The 22,879-nt window shown below is 33.1% G+C and overlaps 1 protein-coding gene across 1 annotated transcript in view; it reads right to left on the bottom strand.

The window, feature by feature from the left end:
• Window positions 1-551: 551 nt before the first annotated feature.
• Window positions 552-22,879, bottom strand: part of LOC129255681 (DCC-interacting protein 13-alpha-like) — a 30,518-nt gene continuing 8,190 nt past the window's right edge. Inside the window, exons 7-17 of the mRNA XM_064096878.1 lie at window positions 19,581-19,756; window positions 18,494-18,664; window positions 16,768-16,849; window positions 12,599-12,705; window positions 12,101-12,203; window positions 11,449-11,564; window positions 10,568-10,806; window positions 9,018-9,204; window positions 8,620-8,706; window positions 7,959-8,259; window positions 552-4,163 (exon numbers count right to left, since the gene is read on the bottom strand). Of these exons, the coding sequence (XP_063952948.1) occupies window positions 8,019-8,259; window positions 8,620-8,706; window positions 9,018-9,204; window positions 10,568-10,806; window positions 11,449-11,564; window positions 12,101-12,203; window positions 12,599-12,705; window positions 16,768-16,849; window positions 18,494-18,664; window positions 19,581-19,756 (1,509 nt within the window). The 3' untranslated portion in view covers window positions 552-4,163; window positions 7,959-8,018. The remainder of the gene's footprint in view (window positions 4,164-7,958; window positions 8,260-8,619; window positions 8,707-9,017; window positions 9,205-10,567; window positions 10,807-11,448; window positions 11,565-12,100; window positions 12,204-12,598; window positions 12,706-16,767; window positions 16,850-18,493; window positions 18,665-19,580; window positions 19,757-22,879) is intronic.

Here is a 22,879-nt window from a genome sequence, read left to right as displayed (position 1 = left end):
ATAAATATGAAATCTTCTGATGTATTTGAAATTATTTGTATTAGACAAAAAACACAAATGTGATTGTTTTAAAGGTAAATACGCTACCAAAATCACGCCATTTGATACTGATATGCCCAGAAAAAATATTTATACAGCATTTGTTATTGAAAGCAAGTTTTACAAAACATGAAGAAGTGGTACACAGACAGAAATCAAATCTTACTGGCTCTTCATTAACCTGATACATCAAAAAATAAATTACTTGTTCAATGTTTGAATATCAAATCAAATATATTTTTAAAAATCAATCATTTATATCTTTACAAATATATTTTTTTATATCTCATCAACTTATCAATAAATACAAAAATATTTAAATTCAATTTGACATCAATTCATTGTTAGAATACAAACAAATTCATTAAAATTTGGAAAAGGACTTGGCAGAGAAGCCTCAAAATATACATTTAGATTATTATCAAGTTCAGCAAAATTATAAACATATAATTTTACAAATATTGTAAATATATTACAATCATTGTGACATATTCCTTCTAGACAATATCAGTAATTCAGTAAATTACGTTCCTTTTTGTATAGTACACATAATCTGAAACTTTAAATGACAAGAAATTTAAAATGAAAACTCATAAGATTACGTTTTTCAAATATATTTTTTCAATATTCAATATCAAATTATCAAAACAATATATAAATATGTTGACAATAACTTTAAATGCTACTATGTGAGTAAATATCTGTGGTAGACGCAGCGGTCATGATATTGTTGCTCATGCAGCCATGGGCAACAATAGCGGGGTGCTACCCACAAATTTTATTTAGTACAGGATCCTATGGGAGAGGGTTGTCTTGTCCCATCTGGGGCCCGTTGCAGAAAGAGTTGCGTTTAAACGCAAGTCAAAAAATCAATCGCAAGTCCCAAATGCGCGCTGTTGATTGGTTGAAAATCAAGTTGAGCATGATTTTTAGAGTTGCAATTGATTGCAACTCTTTCTGCAACGGGTCCCAGCAGTGATAAAAATATTACAAAAATGCTGTTTATGCATGCATGCACTTATCAACAGCTGAATATAATTTCACCATTTCTTTGTATCTGGTACAGTAATAGTGTATACTTACATCCCATTGAATAAGTGGTTGGTTAAATGTGTGGACTAGAACACCTATGAATGATGTATCACAATAGTTCAAATTACTCTCCAATGATATTCTCTATTTAAATGTGTGGACTAGAACACCTATCGCATGAAATTACTCTACAATGATATTCTCTGTCAAAGAGGAAAATGATGTAAATATATAGGTCGCAAATTAATAATTGTGATATTTTTTGTATCGCATTAAAAAATAATTCTTATGGAGCACTTTCTGTACCAAAGCAATATTTGCAACAAAATAAAATAAAAATTTGTGACAGAGTACAAATTAGGCTGATATCATAGAATTTTCAGCAAGTATTAAATGTTTATAACATCTTGCATAAAATGATTATGTGACATGGATTATATTAATTTTACCTTACACTGTACAAAATGGCTACAACCACCATAGAATTTAACATAAATTTCACATACATAAAAATTAGTAATCATTATTTACAGTTATTTCACAGCTGGCCTTTTGAGCACTATGTACTGTTATGAATATGAAAAGGCACAACTGTTGATAGAGCTAAAGCAATCGATACCCCATATCACAAAACTTATTGATTGCAGTGCTGATTTTTTAACGATGGATTGCACTGATAATTATGTGCAATCAATCACACAAATAAGATGTACAATCAGTTACTTAGCTTTGTTTTATGGGGCCCAAATTTCACCCCCTCCCCCATGGATGATAATTAATACGTAATTATAACCATTCAGATAAAAACAAAAGTTTCATCTTTTCTTATCAGCACCAGTTCTGTTTCTCATTCAAGTGTACTCTGCAAACTGGTATGACCTTTTGTGAGACATTGTTGACAAAAACTAAATCAGATAGTAACTGTATTCACACTTTTTTTAAAGGCAATAGTGGAACCTGATTTAAAAATCATTTCCATGACCATACTAAGTACAATGATCAGGTAATCTGATTGGTTGAATATGGAGACATATATTGAACTATGCCAAAATACTAAAATATGCAAGCATCCCTGGATATACTTTTTCCCCCCTCTCCTACCCCTATAAGTATATGAAGTGTTATGTAAGCATGGACAGCATAAAAGTGTGAAACCAAAAAATTTTAGGCAATCTTTTTTTTACATCTTGGATCAACGTTTGACAGTAAAATCTGAAAGATGTGAGGAGACAAACATTCTCATCTATCATTAAGACTATTTCAGGAATATGAAAAAATATGTAGACTTCAAGCAGGTGGCCTATGGAACATAGGTACTGTTACAGAAAAATATTTCCATAATGAAAATTATATCAATGTCAGTCATCAAAATAGAAAAACCCTGATAAGATTTTAAGGCAGAATTTTCAAGGTATAATTTCATTTTATACCCTGTCTGTACAAATATTTCATCAGCTCCCTAGAAGAAGGTCCTTCTTTTTGCCATGATTTAGTAGTTTCTTTATAAGAAAATGAAAACTTTTATGGTTTACGGATAGTTAAATTAAACTAACTTATGTAATTTAAATAAAGGATAAAACTATCTCAAAATATTGGGAAAGTACTGGTGGTTTGTGCTATAAAGTTTTGGAATCACTAAAATGGGAACAAATTGATTCAACTCTGGCGAGTTTGACACACACACAGAAAAACATACATGTAGATGAGATTACACATAAAGGATCACTAGATGTTTTTCTTTCTTCTGTTTGCTGATATAATTAATGAATATGAGGGCATATGAAGATCAATAATTAGCATAATTTGGCTTATTTTTCTACAATAGCCTCCTTGAATATCATTAAAAGCATTTAAAATCTCACAATATTAATTTCTATCCTTTCCAAACTATATTATCTCTTTAAATGAAGGAAAAAAGCATTTTAAAAAATGATCAAGTTTAGGAATTTTTGACCGAGAAGGAAATAACATTCATACTTAAAGCTATTCTTTACTGGCAAATAAAAAAGGCAAACACTCCTAACCACAACATAACAAATTTGAAGAAGAATTGAATATATCCATTTAGAAGTACACACTTAGTTGATCATTGTGTATAAACTTTTTGGGGAAATCACTTTTTTAATGACACAATAAGTAATATCCTGTGGACCAAATCATAGCTCTCTATCAAAAATAATGATTAAAAAGAAAAAACATGTCAAAGGGATAGATGTATGATTGTTTAAAGTGTTAAGGCAACCAATTTTCTTTGTCTTTCCTGAAAATATGACTTTGAAATACAAAAAAAAAATTGTCACCCTATTATGCAGAAAAGAGTTTAATTTTATAATATGACATAAATCAAGACAATGACATCTGCTCAGTTGACAGATACTTAGATGAAACATTGGAAACTTCATCTCAAATCAAACCCTTATCCTACTTCTCATTTACTCCTATTACATCTCTAAAGAATTAAGATTAGGAGTATTTATCAAAGGAACAGGTGCTATGTCACTACATAAAATAGACCAAATATAAAAAAAAATAATAAATGGAAAAAACACAACATTTCCAATATCTTTCATGTCTAAATAGTTGAGATGTGAGAAAATAACTTAATAATAACAATGATTTTTTTAAAATCCATCCAAGACTTGTTTGGCCTGTCATTATCCTAGCATCATACCACTGGGCTCCTTGAAATAAAGATGACTTCTCTTAATACTTATAGCATATATAGCACATGTACTTCAACAAAACAACAATACAAATCATAGTGAATGAAGTTTGATTATAGTTTCTCTAATACAAACAAACATGTACATTTAATGCAGACGGAACAAATACTAGGTTTATTATTAAGCTTGTGATTCCTTGGAAGTTGTCCCTCCAAGATTCAGCACAACATTGATTGGAAAATTGGCATCAGGGATCGCCATGGCAATGTTGGCATTCTGATTGCTGTTGAGATCCAAGGCCGAGAGGGGTGGGGTGAGACCATCACCAGGGGGAGGGGGAGAGGTGTGGATGGGGTGTGGTGGATCCATGGAAGGGGGTAGTGATGAAGGAGGGGATGCCGTGGTGCCCTCTGTTGTGCTGGGAAGTTCCTGTTCCAAGAAATAAGGACCAGGACCAAGTGGATTAATGATGGACTAAGAGTGATATATTTATATGAATAATAGACCAATATTCAATTATTCTTAATTTTCTAACCATCCTATCACAAATGATACCATCTTTATAATAGATGCTATCATATCATGTACAAATCTATACATAAAGAGAGAGAAATAGGCATGCTGTATATAATTTGCTTGCGGCCTGGATAAAAATTTATCATATGCTACAGTTACGCAATCTTGCAGTATTTGATTATTGCCAAGAGTTATACCACCCTAAAACAATACATCGTCCCTCATAAACAAACAGAAGAATTGTACATACATTGGTTTCTGTCAAGTAGGCAAGCAAATGGTCAATACTGATTTTTTTTAAATAGTGTTGATCTTTTCCTGTGGACCTTAGGGAATTGAAATCAGGGATATCTGACCTATTACAAATTTATAACAATTTGAACCTTTTATGTCTGGGACCCCATTTGCTTGTAAATTGTTGGATGTTGTGATATATCGTCTGCTCAATATTTAATCTATTTACAAAATTCCAAAGTTGTAATACTTTTATAATGTAATACTGTGCAGATCTATTACATGCAAGGATTTTTTTTAATTTATGGAGCATTACTGCACATGCACTTCATTCCTTGATGAACATGAATGCCTATGAGTTTTTTTTATGTCCTATGAGGCTATTGTACTCTCATTATTATTGTAGGACAAATATTGCCCCATCTTTCTGTATTACTAATCTGCCTTTATCTATGCATCTAATCAGGTGAATACCTGACCAGTGAACACTGGTTTAGGTGAATGAACACTATTTAGCTCAATATGTTTGTTTATTCGTCTATTTCATATTCTTCTTCACTATTTAAAACAGGTGTTAACAGTAATACTAAGAGAAAATAAGATAAACGTGATGAAGTATGCTAAAGAATACTCTCTTCTAATACAGGTTTCATTTGAAGATGCAAAAAAAAAAATAGGAAGATATCAGAATGCAACTTTCATCCCCTGATTACTTATCTGTCAATGTGATGATATGCTTCATATTAGTACTCAAATATCATACTAGATTACACAATGGTGCTTCATAATATCTCTCTTTAGAAGCAGGTAAGTCTGATTTCTACGCATATACTAAATGTTAAACTTATTCTACACATACACATTATTTACTAAACTTTTCAGGAGTATTATTTTTAAATATGCCTATACCAAAGCCTTATTGTTAAAACATTTAATGCAGGGGAAATAAGTAAAGCTAAAAGTTTAATGTCTGTCTTAAGCTTAAAAAAGGTTCTGTATTATGATTAATATTGGATCACATTCTAACATTTCAATATTTTGACTACGGAAGTAAAGGATCAAATCGTTCCTTGCCATTTTTGTGAAAATTTGAATTTTATATTTGAGATTATATAGCGACCTCTCTTGGTAAAGTTTTATTGTTTTTTTTCTAAATGCCTGGTTTTCATCAACAGTTTGGTATAAAAGCTGCATGCTGGAAAACTTTTTATGAATTATAATTTTCAAATTTTCATTTCAGCATGGAGTGGATTGAAGAAAAAAAAAGGAAATGCAAATGAATCCAAGATCATTTATGATAAAGTATGAACCAAACTTTTGACAATTTGAATGGTTGAATTCAACAATGTGCATTGCAAGGGATAACAATATGACATTTAAATACAAATTCACAATTCATCTTGCTGCTAAAGAAGTGCACATTTAGAAATCACACTATAAACATAGTAATAGTGTAATTGCAAGGTGTGCAGATATAAAAGCTATTTGGATATAAACATGAACTGGTATTTGATAAATTACTGAAAATCAGAAAAATAAAACCCAATGGCTGGCAAACTTCTGTTTATTTTTTTCCATTTTTTTTAGATGTTGCTGATTCTGATCAAAATCTCAAAGCTATTATTCCTTTAGTTTTGCTCACTGTTTTAATAAACCATTAATTAATTCTACTTTTAAAATACCAGACAAAATGTTTTTAAGTACTTTGATCATTTACTTAGCAGTAGATATAGTTGATTTTAACATTATTTAGGCTATGCTTACACTTATAACACTCAGTGACACTAAAATTGCAATAAACAGCCCCAAACCGCCTAACTACTATTTCATGCAAGATAACTACTTTAGTAGCCTTTAATCTATCAAACTAGTGGTTTCATGTCCAAATCATGTAGAAATCTTTATTTAGCCATCAAACTGTTGGGGTTTTTTTTGGGGGGGGGGAGGGGGGAGCACTTTTGTTGATAAAATGATGGAAAGTGTCCTTTTCTTCCAAAGATATCAATAGAATGGATTTCCCTGCCTCAAATGACTTAGGATTGATTTCTATCATTTAAGGCAATAGATGATAATTATTCAAAGATCAAGTGCACCCCAACAATTAATTGATTGGAGTAAATATATAACAACAGTTACACCATTTTGATGTTTAGCTTAATTTCACAAAATAAGTAATCTTCTCAACACAGGTGATATGCAAATGAGAAAGGTGATGATAAACACAATTGCTGTTGTCTTTTATATAAAAGATGAAACATTCTTATTTTTTATAAATCTGATCATAAAGACTCTTGATTAAATCACATTTAAGTACAATCATTGTGACTTCACCTGTTCATGGTTAATTAAAATCACATTAAAAGGATGGTAGGAAAATATCACATTTTTCATAACATCAAACCAAAAAGAAATAGTATATCATCATTGACATACAATATACTTGTGTCGTGCATAATAATAACTCAGTGAAATTAAACAAATTTGTCAAATGCTATAACTTCCTTATTTTCCATTCAATTTTGATTAATTTCACCACTGAATTGCAGTATTCTGCTTGTATGAATTTTTCTCTATTTATCAAATCAAATTATTGTTGGAGTGGATTTGGCTTTTAAAGAAAGACTTCAGAGAAAAGATGAGCGAATCTCAATAGATGGTTTGACAGACTGACATTCTTACAGAGCCTAATAGCATTGTGAGTTTGCTGGTACTTGTCCTAAATTGGTCAAGAAAGTAAAAAGGAAAAAGACTCACCAAATATTGACAAAAATGAATGAAATGTTGGTTAAAAAAAGGAATAAAGAGAGAATAAAAGAACCAAGGGCAAATACTCAAAATGGAGAGAAAGAGAAGGAAACAAAATGAAATTGACACAGGCACAGAATAGAAATAGATCATTAAATAAGATATAAACATAGACACAATGAATTATAACAAAGAAATACAGCTTGAAATATTGGTATTCACAATTTGAAAATATAAAATTAAGGAAATGAGAGAGGAAATAGAAGTAGATAACATAACAGAGAGAGAAAGAGAGAAAAAATGCTCATTCTGACATTACATGACAAAGGCCAGCAACTCTATTGGAATATGAATCATCATAAAAACATGTTGAAATTTGTGGAACTTACCTTCATTGCTAGGCAAAAAAAAAACCCTAAAAAAGACCATTCATATTCTTAAAAGAGCTTGTGCAAAGTAATATTGTCCAAAGATGCAAGGATGATTATGACATTTAATAATAAGACTTATAATATTAACAACAATTATGATGTCATGAATTGTTTGTGCAACTTTGGAACAACTTGTTGATAGTTTACCTTTATTATGTGTTTTATCAGCCTAATTGAGATGATAAGTCTAACCAGGTCTGAACACCATAAACCTACATAGGTGCTGAACTTTTGTCATGCAGTATCTGAATGAGACTTTTAAATGCAAGAGACAGAATGGAATGTGCAGCATGCTTACTATGCTTTCTATTCTTGTTCAGCTACTCATGCAAACAATGTAGACGAGCAGCAGCGTCCATCATGACCCATAATGACCTCCTGTTACCTGCCCGCTAGGGGTCAACGACATGTCCCCTCCGTACCCGTCTCCCGCCCCTCCAGATGTCCTCATCTTCAGGATGGCCTGGAAGCAGATTTCTGCAGCCATGCTCAAAGACTGGCAGATCTCCTCACCCCCGCTGTCCGTCTCAAACACATGACATGTGTATGTCGGTCGACCCACGTCGGCAGGTCGTGATATTGTGATAAACGCCAGTAACCTTTATGACAGAAAAGGGAGGAGAACATCAAGAAATTAGACATTAAAGAAGAACAAACACCTTTGTATATATGCTACTTACTTCAAAGTCCTCTAGATTGTTATACATTGAACAAAATGTAGAATGTTAATTATTGCTAGTCCGGGCTATAAACATACAGAACAGAGTGAATGTAGGCTTACATATAAATAAATATTAAGCGTGGGTCCCAAGCTATGGGAAGGCTACTATTATAGTAACTTGAGAAATGAGCCAGCTACCATGTAAACCTTGATTTGATTGGCAGCTGAGCCCCATTATCATGATATCTTACTGTAAATGTTCATGCAATGGACAAGGTATTAGACCATGTTTCCTCACCTTTTGTTTTCCTGGTGAGCAGCCCAAAAAGAGATGTTTTTTAAGTGAAAATAAGCCCTCAGCGAGTTATTACTAGGATCTTCTAACCTGTTTGGAATAGAAAAAAAAGATGTGAACATCATACAACATATACTTAACTTGCAAAATCCTTTAATCATTCTATTACATGGTACCAAGCATAATATTAAAACTGACATCTGAAGGAAACAATTCTACAATTTGAAGCACTTTTCCACACTAAATGTACAATGAAATTCAAATAATCCTGAGGTTCAGGAGGTAGTCAACATGCATTTATCTTTCAGGAGAGTGAATACATATATTGGAATTATTACAAGAAAATACTATTTTATAATCTGAATTCATGAATCAAATATTTGAAGATACTAGTATGATACCTTATACTGTCATTTGTAATGATCAGATTACATTCTGTCATTCGGAAAATATTGTGTATTGCCCGGGCAGCCATGATGTGTCGTATTGTCTGCATAAGTACGTCCAAGCCTTTGTCTCGGTTGACCTCCATTGACCCAAGGAAGCGAACCACGTATTGTTGAAGGAATCCTGGGATACTGGATTTACCTGAAGAAAATATGAATATGAATAATAATCAATGCAAACCATCAAACTGATGATTAAAGCCTCTCTTAAGTTTTGGGTAATTGTCTGTCACTATTCCAATTCATTGCCCCATTATATGAATATTTATAAATAAATAAATGATAAATCCATAATTTATTGTTCGAAATAGACATGAAATGAAATACTCCGAAAATTTGCTTTGCCCAATTGATCGTGGGCCCGGCAGCCGCTGTGCAGCTCCAGATCGATGAGGCTCTATCCCTTTAATCGTTGAACGCCAAACAGGGTAGCAGCAACTCCCATCTTTTAACGTCTTTTGGTCTGACACGGCCGGGGTTTGAACCCCCGACCTCCCGGTTGTGAGACGGACGCTCTACCAACTGAGTCAACACACCGGTTGCCCTAACAACTGTCAAGGGGATTGATATGAAATAAAAGTGTGATCTAATGGAAGTGTATTCCAACTGTACATGGAAAATTATGTTGATCAGGATCCTGACCAAAATAAAAACAATGCAATTTTTTCCTTTTTTTGGTAATAAAGTTCTACTCAAACACAGGATGGACTGAGAATGTCAGAACATAATCACTGCTTGTAGCTCTCTGACATGTTATCATCACATTTACCTTTTTAGAAATAAAAATAAAAACATGACCGGGAGAGAGCACATATTCTCAAAAGTAGATTTTGAATTTTCAGAGAATCGAAGGATGAGAAAGGATCATTATACCTTGTTAAGATTGGAATGTCCGATGTCCCTGATTATTATTCACATTTTCAAGCCTTTACAAAAACTCTATACACGCTCTAATAGTAAGATTTCAATCACATACCTACATCATTACACAGTATACAAATAGCGAAAGGCAGGAGTGGATTTACTACTTAGTGGAATAATTACAAAACAGAAGAAGGAAATGGACTGATGAAGACAGTGAAAGACAGGGATTATACAAGAAAAAGTCTAATGGGGTGTTACAAGAAACTTGCATTCAATTGCAAGTCAATTTGGGTCTCTAAATCAATTATAAGTCTGCAAATATTTATGAATTCGGATTGATTGCTAATCTACTTCTGGAAACAAGGAGTGTAATCTGATTTGCTATAGTTAAATTGATTTATCAATTATAAAATTGGAATAGAATATTTGCAATTGATTGCAAAACCCCCTCAGAGATTAAGAGAGAGGGAGAGAGGAAAAATATGAGAGAGAAATAGAAAGAGAGAGAAAAGTAGATGGAAAAGAAGAGAAGGAAGAGGAAGAGGTAGACAGAAAAGAGGGGGGGGGGGAGAAAAAAAACAAAGAAAATTAGAGAGAGGGAGAAAGAGGGTGTATGAAAGAAATGAGTTAGACAAACATACTCTGTTCCACTCTTATCTGTCCAGCAGGTTCACTGAAAGGGTTGATCCTTCTTGGTGGATTGTCCCTCTGGGTGGGGCTGGCTTTGACCATGGAGGGGGGCACTGGTTCCGCTGGGGAGATCATATCAAATGATATGGGTGTGGTCGGCAGCATGCTGTCAAACGGTGAAGGGGGTGGGGTCGAGGGGACGTCCTTACTCCCTGATCGCGACCTCTGTCCTTCATTTATTCCTTTTGAGCTGGGACATGAGAATGCATACCACAAATGATTATTTGTGTTCATGATTACATCTGTAAAAAGTATTTTAGGGAACTCCTAAGATAAAGTAACTATGATGCAGAGCCATTGAAAAAATACAAAATAAAGCAGAAGAGTGCAACAAAAATCTGTACTTATTTTGCCATTTTTACTGCACTAGTATTGATGGTTCAATACCAAATGTTTAAATAAATTAAATTTTCAAATTGGCAACATACTAGAACTATCAATATTGCTGTTTCTCATGTAAATTTATTTTTTTCTCAATTCTACATCTTATCTATCTATTTCTGATACATGAAAGGGAAAGTGAAAAAAAGGGAAAAATATTTCCAATTTAAAGATTAAAAATTGATCAAATATAAAGGCTTACAATAATATATGTCACAAATGTGAAATATAAAAAGGCTTTAAAAAATTGATACAAATAATATAAACACAAACACACCTTTTTCCAAAGGTGAAACAGTAAAACTACCAAAAATGTCCCCATACAAATTATCAGTATATCAATCAAAAATTGAAATAAAGATCACACTGCTTTGAAAAAAAATCAGAATATTTTGGTATCATAGGGATTAATTATTATCTCATCTTAGACCTTCAAGTTATTTTTTCTTACTTGTTCTGAAGTTGAAGTGGTCTGATCTTTGACCTAGTCCCAGTCACACTCCCTGATGAACTACCATCAGAGCTTACCCCAGGCACTGATCCTGAATCCTCACTCACAATGCTACCCTGGTTATAAAAGATCAAAAGCATTAATCAACAGTGACCACAAAAATATTAAAGAGAATTTTTTTTAAGCTGTATTCTAAAATTTTTAGATACTTGTATCAATCTATTTACTCTGTTATTAATATCCACTACAATAATGATATTATAAGAGACATGGTTTAGGGCAAGAAAATCCTTTTAAAAAAAGAGGTATGGTGTTGTGTCTTCTTTGTTTTTATATTGTTGCACACATTGGCGGCGGAAACCAAAAAATTTAGGGGAGGGGTCCACCTGAAAAAAAAAAAAAAAGGTGATCAACAAAAAATTTAGGGGGGGACCGTCGATCCCCCTTACCTCAAATTTAGGGGGGGACAAGTCCCCCCCGCTTCCGCCGCCTATGGTTGCACATATCCCCACCTAACCAATATTGGTTGGAGGTAGCAACGATCAGCAGCAGCACAACTTGACAAGCAAAATCAGAGTATTCCATCTCCCTTGTCTTTCAATTTATGCATACATGTATATTTGAACAATATTTCTTGTACAAGTTTGCATACCCGATTGCTCCCGGATCCAGCACTGTAGTCTGAGTTGATGTTCCTGATGGTGCAAATCCACTCTTCTCTATCAAGGGTACTCATTGTCTGAAGATGGACTGACCTGAACACAAAAAAAAAGAAAAAAAAAAGAATATACCGGTACCTTTAGATAGTTCAAAAACGAGGAGGAAATGTAGTACTAAAAGACGAATGGAATAATAATGAAAGCCACTGAGGAGAAAGGTTGAAGATACGAATAAGACAAGTCAAAATAACAGATGGGGATTGAAAATGAGGAAATTGGGAAGAGAAAAAAATATAACAAAATACAATATTTTTTCTTCAATGTGAAATGTCTGAATGCATTTAGCAAAGAAACACTCTTTAGTAGATAACGATTTGAAAAATGAATGCAGTGAACAATCACATGTAAAATGAAATTCAAGATAAAAAACAGAAGAGAAAAATTAGTTAACTTACTCGAGAATAGAAAATGTTAAAGTGAATTAAACTTACTTCTTAGGATCCTGTATATTTTGAATATGAAAGACAAATCGACGATCATCAACATCCGATGTTTGCACCAAACATCCTTCTAGGTCTATGACAAGATGACCTCCAATCTGCAATCATACACAAATAGTTGATTTTCACGTATCGTATAACTTTTTTATCATACCTGTTGGAGTATCCTTGTAACATCAGTGCTAGGGGGAGTGGGTAAAATCTCACTCCTAACTAATTATTTTCATTTAAAAACAAGGATGAAATGTGCATACATTGTATGCAGGCAAGACTGGCTGAAACGTGATAACTAGGGTGACAATAATCTGCAAGCCCGTAGATAGTACTTCTTGAATACGTTTATACAGATGACACAATATATATCATCGCTGTTGATATTCTTTAAAAAAAAACATAAACGAGTAGACATATCCTAGGGAGGTGGTTTCCAAATAAGTATTTGCACTCTAATTCCAATATACAGTGTTTATCAAAATAATGACTTCCAAATCCTGAGAGTATATATGTGTCCTCTAAAATATCAATTTAATTATAATGATCCTCTGAAGATGATACACAAATAAAGAATGATGGAAAAACTAAAAAATTTGTTATGAGCCAAATGTTGACATTCTGAATTCCTAGCGAGGTGCTGGATGTTATGCAGACTCCCTGATGTGTGCAAACTGCCACCTGTATCTAGACCAAGAGTACCGTTGGATGGTGGAGTAATAGCAATAACAGACAGAAAGTGCCAAGTAAATTAGATATTTAAATTAAAGGGAGAATTACATCCTGGTAGAGGTGAAAATTGATTTGTGATATTTTCAATTCTATGTATGCCAGTTTTGAAGAAATGCACTCAATTAAAAAAAGAAATTGCATTCTGCTAATTGAAAGCTGAAATATAGCAAGTCTTGACTTTAAAAAAAATAAAAGGTACTAGTACAGTACGTGGTTCTGCATCTCCACTCTTTGTTAATATATGATATTTAGGAGCAGGACAATGTATTCTTATTTCAAATGATTGACTTTCACATCTTAAAAGTTACAACAGGTCCAACGCTGTACAGAACTACTATAACCCAATTATTTTCAGACAATATATTTTGAACTGTATTTGTCTTGACATTGGCAGTACTCAAGATGAATTATCTTTAATGAAGTTGCCTGTCATTAGCTGCAATTGGGAGAAGGGGTCAGTTGATATATCATAAACGGTAATAAGACCACTAATCCCCAGGGATGAGGCTGCTGTGTTTGTCATCATATCAATTAGGGTCAACTTAAAGGAATAATCCACCCTAGGTATCATATACTATATCAAATACTTGAAAGAGAAATTATGAATGTACAAAGGGCTAACTAGGGGAGGTGGTCAAGTCATTAACAAAATAAAACATATGATCAATGTAAATAATTTATTCATTCTGAATAACCTTTAGATTAACCTGTTGATAAATGATTACTTATCAATTGTTTTAACTTACATGAATGTTTTTCAATGCCAAATACATGACAAACAAAATGGAAATGGATACAGACTGTACATTTTGGGGCAGGATATGAAATAAAGCTGCAGATCTGTCTGCGATATGAAAATGATAGTTACGTTGGAAATAAAATCACTTTACAATATTAAATATAATGAGCTTAAACAAAGTCTGGAGAAAACAACTACATGTAACTTTTTAAAATCCTAGATATGTCTCGGACTACCGGTATACATTAAAAACTCTTGCAAATATACATATTTTCTGTCGTCTTTTATTCAAATAAAAATATTATAATAATAGATTCCACCTTTAAAATCCCAACTGATTCCTGCAGTGAGGGTAGGGTGGCACGTACACTGGTAAATTCTTTAGATGCCTAAAGAGGTTGCTGTTTTCCATTGCCCAAGGTGAAGGATGCTAGAATTAAAGAGACTATCTGAACAGTCAACTTTACCAAATGAATTATGTCCATGTCCTAATTGACCATGCAAGATGCACCCCCAAAATAACACTGGTTTGATTTTCACTTTTCTTGAAAGTTAGCCTCGTGAACGGGCAGACATAAGATGTAAATTGTGTTTTTATAACTGGGGGAAATACTGTAAAATTTTATTAGCTAGTCAAAATTCCTAATACCTATTTCCCACTGTCATGATTTGTGTCAACCATGGTCTTAATTGTGGAGTTATCGTAGTGACCGTATCAGATTACATCATAGGGTACAAGAACAATCATGGCATTCACATTTATCATAGAAAAAAATGTAACTATTTTCCTGATCAGCTACAAAAGACCAATCCTAGCATTCGTAACAGATTGCACTACAGTGGTAACGAGGTATCAACAATATATTAAGGTAAAGATAATCTCCCAACCCCTTCTCTCCCTCTCTCTAGATCTCCTTTCTTATTTCTCTTTGTCTTTCTTCCTCTAACTTCTTCTCTATGACCATCCCAGGCTTAATCTTCTTCTTATTTCCCTCTTGTTTCTTTTTTCTTTTCCTCATCTTTCCTTTACCCTCCCTCTCCACATCATCCTTTTGTATTCAACTTAATTCAAATTTTGTAAGCTTTCTTCTCATATTATTCATCTCCTTTTTATCCTTTTCATCTTTATCTGATTTCTCCCTTTTTCTTTGTACCATCCACCTCCTTTTGTTCTCTCTCTCCCTCACCTTCCTTCATTTATTCCCATTTCTTCTCCTTCTTTTATTTTATTTTTTTTCATATGAGGTAAAGCAAAATGTATAAATGGAACCAATTGAAAAATTTTAATGATTCAATTTTTTTGCGTGTATATCACTTTTATATGATATGAAAACAAAGATTCAGATTCATTTATTGGTCTATATTAAAAAAGGAAAGTCCAGGGCCCCATTTCATAAATATAGTTGCTATGATACCAAATTTTTATGGGAAGAGCCAATTAGGAAGCGGAAGTTTCACTGTTGTTGTGGTAGTTGACATTCCGCCAAGAGTTTCTATAGTTTCAACTTTTATTGGGTTTTTTTAGGATAAAGTGTCAAATATTTTCATGAAATTACGATAAATTGTAACATTCATTACATCAGTCATCTTTAAAATAGTAGTGATTTTATGATTTAATTGTCTCAACTTTGTGATATCTTATATTTATACTTCCAGCTCTTGACAAATAGAAAATAGCTTAATTCCTCATAAAATATGAGCAAAATCATTATTCATATCAACATTTTCTTATGACTGACCCCATTTTAAAAAGTCTAACTTCACTTCATGAACTAGTGCTCAAGCCATCATAATGTGAAAGCATTACAACCTCTTGTATGAATTAGAATACAGGAACAAAGCAATATTTGGACAAACATGATTTAGAGCACATGACAGAAAAAAAATATTACAGGTTCTTTTAAATAAAAATCTGTAAATCAAATTTCACAAATCATTTGGGGGAAGAGTGAGACTATACCATTATAAAGATCTCATTAGATGTACATTGGTGGCCAAAATTATTAGAACACTTAGCATATTCAAATAATTGTAGTTTCTCACTCAGTTAGCCATTGAGGTATCTATAAAATGGTTGGAATATCTACAAAAGCCATCACTACGCTTAATAAAAATAAAAGAATATATAGCAAAATTTGAGGGCACCAATTCTTTTAACATGAAGCCCCAACTTAATCAAAGTTTTATATGTATATATGTCCCAAATACTTTTTGAATTGTCACCTTGTATGTAATTGCCATTTCACATTTCTGTATTTAGTACTTGATGTTTAATACATGGTCTAAAAGGAAACTGAATGCCCATAGCACAACTACATGTATTTTTTAAACTACGCATTACCAGATGGTTGAAATTATATAAATTCTGTATCAAAAGGTGACTATTCTAAAAAGTCACAAAAACTTTTGATGCATAAAATAGTATTCTCAAACTCACTTCGGGTTAAGAATCCCATTGACTTTACATGGCATGGAGTTTACTAATAATTGTGGCCACCACTATATGTTACTACAACTGTATTGCATGATGCTGTGCACTTAATGAGAAAAAAAATACATTTTCCCTATGAAATAAAATTTCAGAAAAACTTTCACAATCCTCTTCATGTCAACTATTCTCCATCAAGTCAAATCAAATTATTGCTGGGGTGGAAATTTGCCATAAACTGGCTCTCAGTACAATATGAATAATACTCACATCACTTTTTGCTTGACTCATTAGATTACTTCCTTGAATGAAGAAGTATTGTCTTTCCCATCGATGACTTAGGCCTGATTTCCTATTTGTGAGAAAAATCAGAAATAACCAAGATCACAAACTACCCATTTTATGAAAGGGGCCATGTGAGAAGATGAACAGTGCAGGAAATTTCCTGAAATTTACTATTAATGTTTGCAAAAAATTTAAAATACACCCTCTTCAAATATGGCTTCAAATAATTCATAGTCCCAACAGAATGAAGAAAAATTCAGGGAGACAATACAAAAATAGAATCTATAGAGGCAAAGCACCTTGTTGGATGGATGGATGATATATAAGAAAATCTATATGTAAATGCAGCTTTCAGGGATGAATGGTTACTAAATTTGAAGGTAATAACATCCCATAGACAGAAACTTTTTCCTACTTCAGTTCATTTCATTTTGAATAAACTAAAATATTTTTTTCCTGATAACATATTAAAAACATTATATTCTACACTTGTTTTATCCCATATGAATTATGGAATATTGGCCTGGGGTAATTGCAATACAACCTTAATTGATAAAATATTCACGATACAAAAACGAGCAATTAGGGTGGTTAATCAAGTTGGTTTTTATTCCCATACAAACCCATTATTTTTCCAAAATAAAGTACTCAAAATTTCTGATATATATGCATTTCAAGTTGGTATATTTATGTTTCAGCTTTCAAGAGGTGAATTGCCTGATACATTTGTTTCTATGTTTCAAAGGAACAATCGAATCCACACATATCCCACCCGGCTAAGTGACTCCTATCACCTTCCGCGTACTCGCCCTCTTCTTGCTCAAAGAACAATTGCTTTCGAAGGGCCCAGGTTTTGGAATGATCTTCCCGATGATATGGTACATAGTGCCTCACTTAATATATTCAAACGTAAATTGAAAGCGATGCTTATCAATTCTTATAATTTCCCTTTGTAAACTTTTATATTCATGTACTTTTTTAATACGCTCTGGCCGAGTAATGAGTAATAAATAATAGTCATAGAGTGGCGGACTCTTTTTTATTTACTTATTTTTTTATTTTTTTGTGTGTATTCCTTACACAATCGTCACATTTTGGCATTACTTTGTTATAATCAATTTACTTACCTGTCCTCTCCTCATTAAGACCGATTTTTTTTCTGGATCCTGCAGACTTAACAAGCCTTGCTTTTTTATGCAGGTTCCCTCATATTTCACTCTTTTAAATTGTCTTCAATTCCAAATCGCTATTTTCTTTAATTTGAATTAATTGTTATGCCTTGTCTGATTTGTATTCTCATAAGTTTTCTGATATTGTTTCATAATTTTGTTTGTACTTGTGAAATATGTAAAATAAAGTCAAATCAAATCAAATCAAAATTTCAAAGTACAATTAGTATTGAACTGAATGACAGTTAATGGGTGTTCTTTTCAACTATTTTTTTATAAGGATATTGCCCGTAGCTCAGTGCACTTTTTCTCTTTAGGCCCACTTGATTCGAGATTACTTAAAATCTAATTTAGAGATAATCCTGATCAGATATCACTTTCTATTGGAGGTCAGGGGTAAGCTCAAGCTCATATTAAGATGGTACTAGAGGGGCTCTTTTTTCCTCTTTTTTTTTGTTGGGGGGGGGGGAACTGACCCTTTTTGATCGTGTATTTATTCAGTAGGGGAAGAGTCACATTAAACAATATAATGAAATACTTACAATCTAATCCAGAGATAACCCCCTATCTGATATCTCTTCCTGTTGATGATCTTTGGGGGCATTTGGAGGTCAGGGGTCGGCTCAGGCACATAGTAGTATGGGTTTTGTGTGTCCAACTCTCTAACCTGTTCTCTTGCCCTCTCACATGTTACGCTCATTTCAGTCATGACTCTGTTATGATAAATAAAAGACAATTATCACTACTAGAAAATATGGCTCTTGTACATTTAAGGTGGGTATTGTTCAATCCACAGATGTGAAATAGGTAAATATTCATCTCAGTATCATCCCAGACTCCCAATCTGGTACAGGTTCAATTTTCATCCATAACACATAAAGCCATATTGTCTTCAAAGGAGGTGCTTTTGCAGCTTATTTTAATTCTGAACACTAGCAAATATATATGGAATATGATTTAGATACAAACAAATGTTCTGAAAATGATACCACTCTGATTGCAGTATGTTATGCCATTCATGAATAAAAGCTGTTTAAATGAAGTTCATTACGCATTGCACTTTCTATATTACCAACAAAATTATAACAATGAAATCACTGTTGAAAAGGCAATGAGACACTCCTTAATGAAATCTTACATTTTTGTTCATGTTGACTTTTGTTTACAGATAGAAATTTGATTTTTTTCAAAAACTATGTAACCAGGTATAACAATTATAATTGCTTGAAATTTGAGGAGTGAGATCAGATCTATTCTAAAAATATCTACAATTATGGGATTACACAATTGGTATACGCTGTCCATCGTCCATCTTTAATAGTCATGTTTAAATAGACAATCAAAATTCTTATTCTTGTAATACAACTTAACAACTGAATCATTCATACAACTTGTAACTTTGATGGTTATATCAATTTCCAAAATAAAGGGTTAAAAAATTGTTATACTGGAGCCCTAGTATATTGTATTAGACAAAATATATGATAGACTACCAATCACTCCAACCAATTAAACTTAAATCGTTCAAATGTTGCATTATTCTTTCTTCCAATTTTCTTTTTAATAAAAGAGTGGAACTTTCAACTCGATAAGTCAGTTGTAGTAGAGAAAGCAGGCAAGTACACATACCCCTGGACACTGGTGTTGATATCTGAGAGATATTCTTCAGTTTGTCTTGTGAACATCTGTGGTCCCATCTTAACAAAGGCCATGTGAGCTTGAAGATAACCTATCATAGGTTCCAGGAGAGCTGTGGTACGTTTGTACTGCAGCAGGTTGAGGGCGGTATAGTAGTTCATGGCTGTCTGTAACACCAATTCATGAAAGCTTATAGTTTTAGCAATTTATTGATATATAACAACTGGCATTTCAATCCTAGCTTGAACTCTGAATGATACCACGCAGTGGGTGATTTCAAGTACAGTTGGTGTTAAGTGAATAGATCAATACAGCTGGGTCCATTTCTAACACACAGGAGTTTTTAAAAAAGATGACACCATCACATTATCTATAGATTAACATCAAGTGACTTCATTCCTTTGCATGATTGTCTCAACTTCGCCCTCTAATTTTCAATAAGAGATGCTTGTAAAAGCTCTAATGATTTTAACTAATCAGCCTATTAAAGCTAAATTTACCAGAATATTTTCATTCCATTTGTGGTTGAGAGTTTGCCAACACAGAGACCAACAACAAACTCGTAATAAAGATTTTATGATTCTCAAGAGGCCATTTTCAAGTTATTAAAGCACAACTTTTAGAAGACTGGTGATTCTTTCTTGCACTAAATGAGAAACCAAACTTTTTCCATTTTAACACAAAGCTAGTCAAATTTCCTATTAGTTTTAAGAAATTTCACTAACATCATAACCCTTTTTTCTAATGTTAAACATATTGACATTATCATTAAGACTGATAGAAAACTGTGAATCACAATCTACAAAGAATGGATTTAACCCATAGATCTACCAATACTTGTGGGGATCAAAATGACAGAGGATTTGGTTAAGTTCCCATGAAAGGGTCACCCGTCGTTCATAAAGTCACTTGTGACCTATACAAACAGCTTTATGAAACACCCACCTGGACTGATCTACTTGGATGCAATACCAATGCCCCTTTCAAATGCTCTTAACTTTTACCTCTTTTCTTTTCCTTATATTTCTTAATTTATTTTCAAAGTACTAGTTCATATACATGTAATGCTGGTATCTTTTTTGGAGGTTAATGTATTTCATACAAGGTGGTTCACGAACCATGAGTCTCGCCTGATTTCGCAATCCCTAAATTACCTTTGACCCCATCATTCTCAAGGGCTCACATGGTATTACCCAAGGATCACATGCACTAAGTATGAACATAACGGATGCAGAAATAAAGATATGAGAGCAAGTTGAACAAAAATTAGTGGGCATTTTCACGGTAACTGACGTTACACGGCACAATTTTACACACTTTTCACTGTGTGTATCTCTAAAATAACAAATGAAGTGAGTTTGCTTTTGATAGAGTTAATAAAGTGAACCTTGCTGTATACTCTGATACTAAGTTTTTCAATGTAACCACATTTGTTACGCATCAGCAAGCAAAAATGTGTCGGTAACTGACGTTACGCAAAAAGGACATGCAATTTCAGGGTGTTCAGTAAAACTGAAATATCTCATGAGTCATGTCCCTGAGTAGATAGAGTAATAATTTGAATATGTAAATGTACCTTCATTACTAGGTTAAGATGTGTCAAAATATTATATAATTTGTTTTTGTCTTTTGGGGGCTATGATAATTTTTCCACGACCATGCTGGTAACTGACGTTACAGTAACTGACGTTAATTGGCCATAGAGATAACACATGGAAAATGATGGAAGTCAAATGTGTGGAATCATTGCATTGTATCTTCTGTGCAGGGCTTTACATGAAAGTGAGCTTGATGTGGAAGTATACCTGAGTTTCTAGGAACATTTTAATGAATTTTTTTTTTCTTTTCCTGTATTCCTTTTCTTTGATTTGAACATTTTATTATTACTTGTCGGTAACTGACATTACACATTAACATTTACCAGTGCTATATGATTTTCAAAGGCATAATTTTTTTGGTACTTATATGTAGGGCTTTTTAAAATCATAAGTTTCATAATACTTCACATTTTAAATTATCAAAAGATAAGAAATAAATGTTTTTACTCCGGGGGGGGGGGGGGGGGGGTCATAGCTGCTACATGTATTCCTTTAGTAATTTAATATTGCATTGACTGTACACATGGATATTTCTGACTATACACCCATTACATATATTCATCAGTTTTATATTGACTTTTTAAACCTTTTCCTTCTCCAACCTCCCCCTCCCCTCAAAAAAGGCAAAATCAATAAGGGTCTCCTCCCCTAGGCTACCCCTCCCCCAAATCTCATGCAGCCATGCAGTTTTTTTAATTTCTATGCTGGTCAGTGCGAGCAATGCTTATTCATATCTGTCGGATTTCAATTTTCTTCATAATTTGTTTAATCATTCTCTTTGCTAATTTCTTTTTTAAGCTGTCAACAAAAATAAACTCCAGCTTCTAAACTGAACTATTTGTAAATTAGAAAAAAGACACATTTTAGTAGATCCATGCAACATTGATCAGAACTGTCAAATTTCACTTTTCATCTACACATTTTGTAAACCAAAAACATAAATTGTATCACACATCTACACTACTAAGAGGTATAAAAACCAGGAATTTACTTTTAACCCGGCAATGCTTAAGAGAATCCTAGAAACTAAAACAGGGGCCCTGGAAACCTGCATTCATCTTTAATTTTGGTGTAGAAGGGAGGGGTGTTACCTAAGGAGGAAATCTACCAAGTTTCATATATAATATATCCTCTTTTCTCGGAAATGATAAAAAAAGTTCATGTTTTTGGTAACTGACGTTACATACCATATCACATACTTCATCAATATTTTTTTATCAGATAAATGAATTACTGGTGTTTCTTTCTATGGGGTTTGATAAAGTGTTATAATAGCAAACTAAATCACAGGGGTAAACATCATGATCAAACCTGTTCTTTACAAATCTGTCTAAACAAAATATGTATCAATATACCATTTTCAACACTAATTTGTATCCATACTTTGGCGGCCATTTTGAAAAAAAAAATGGCTGCCAGAGTCAGAAAAAAAATTGTCCCAGAAACTTCAGGTCTTATTTCATTAAAAAACATAAAGCATTTGACATGAATATCAATTTGATTATTTTGCCTCTGTGTCCATCTGTGGTGAAAATGCCCAGATATGGAAATGACTCACTTAGTTCAAACATCAAACCAGCCCTCAGGAGGGCAAGATAATTATTAACTAAAAATATGCCTTAGAACCAGTGTTGATCATGGTGTTTGCAGGAAAAGTAACAATGAAATAACAGGAAAATACTAATGATTGCA

This window comes from Lytechinus pictus, chromosome 3, assembly GCF_037042905.1.
Source record: "Lytechinus pictus isolate F3 Inbred chromosome 3, Lp3.0, whole genome shotgun sequence".
Classification (NCBI taxonomy): Eukaryota; Metazoa; Echinodermata; class Echinoidea; order Temnopleuroida; family Toxopneustidae; genus Lytechinus; species Lytechinus pictus.
This window is presented reverse-complemented; position numbering and strand designations above follow the sequence as displayed.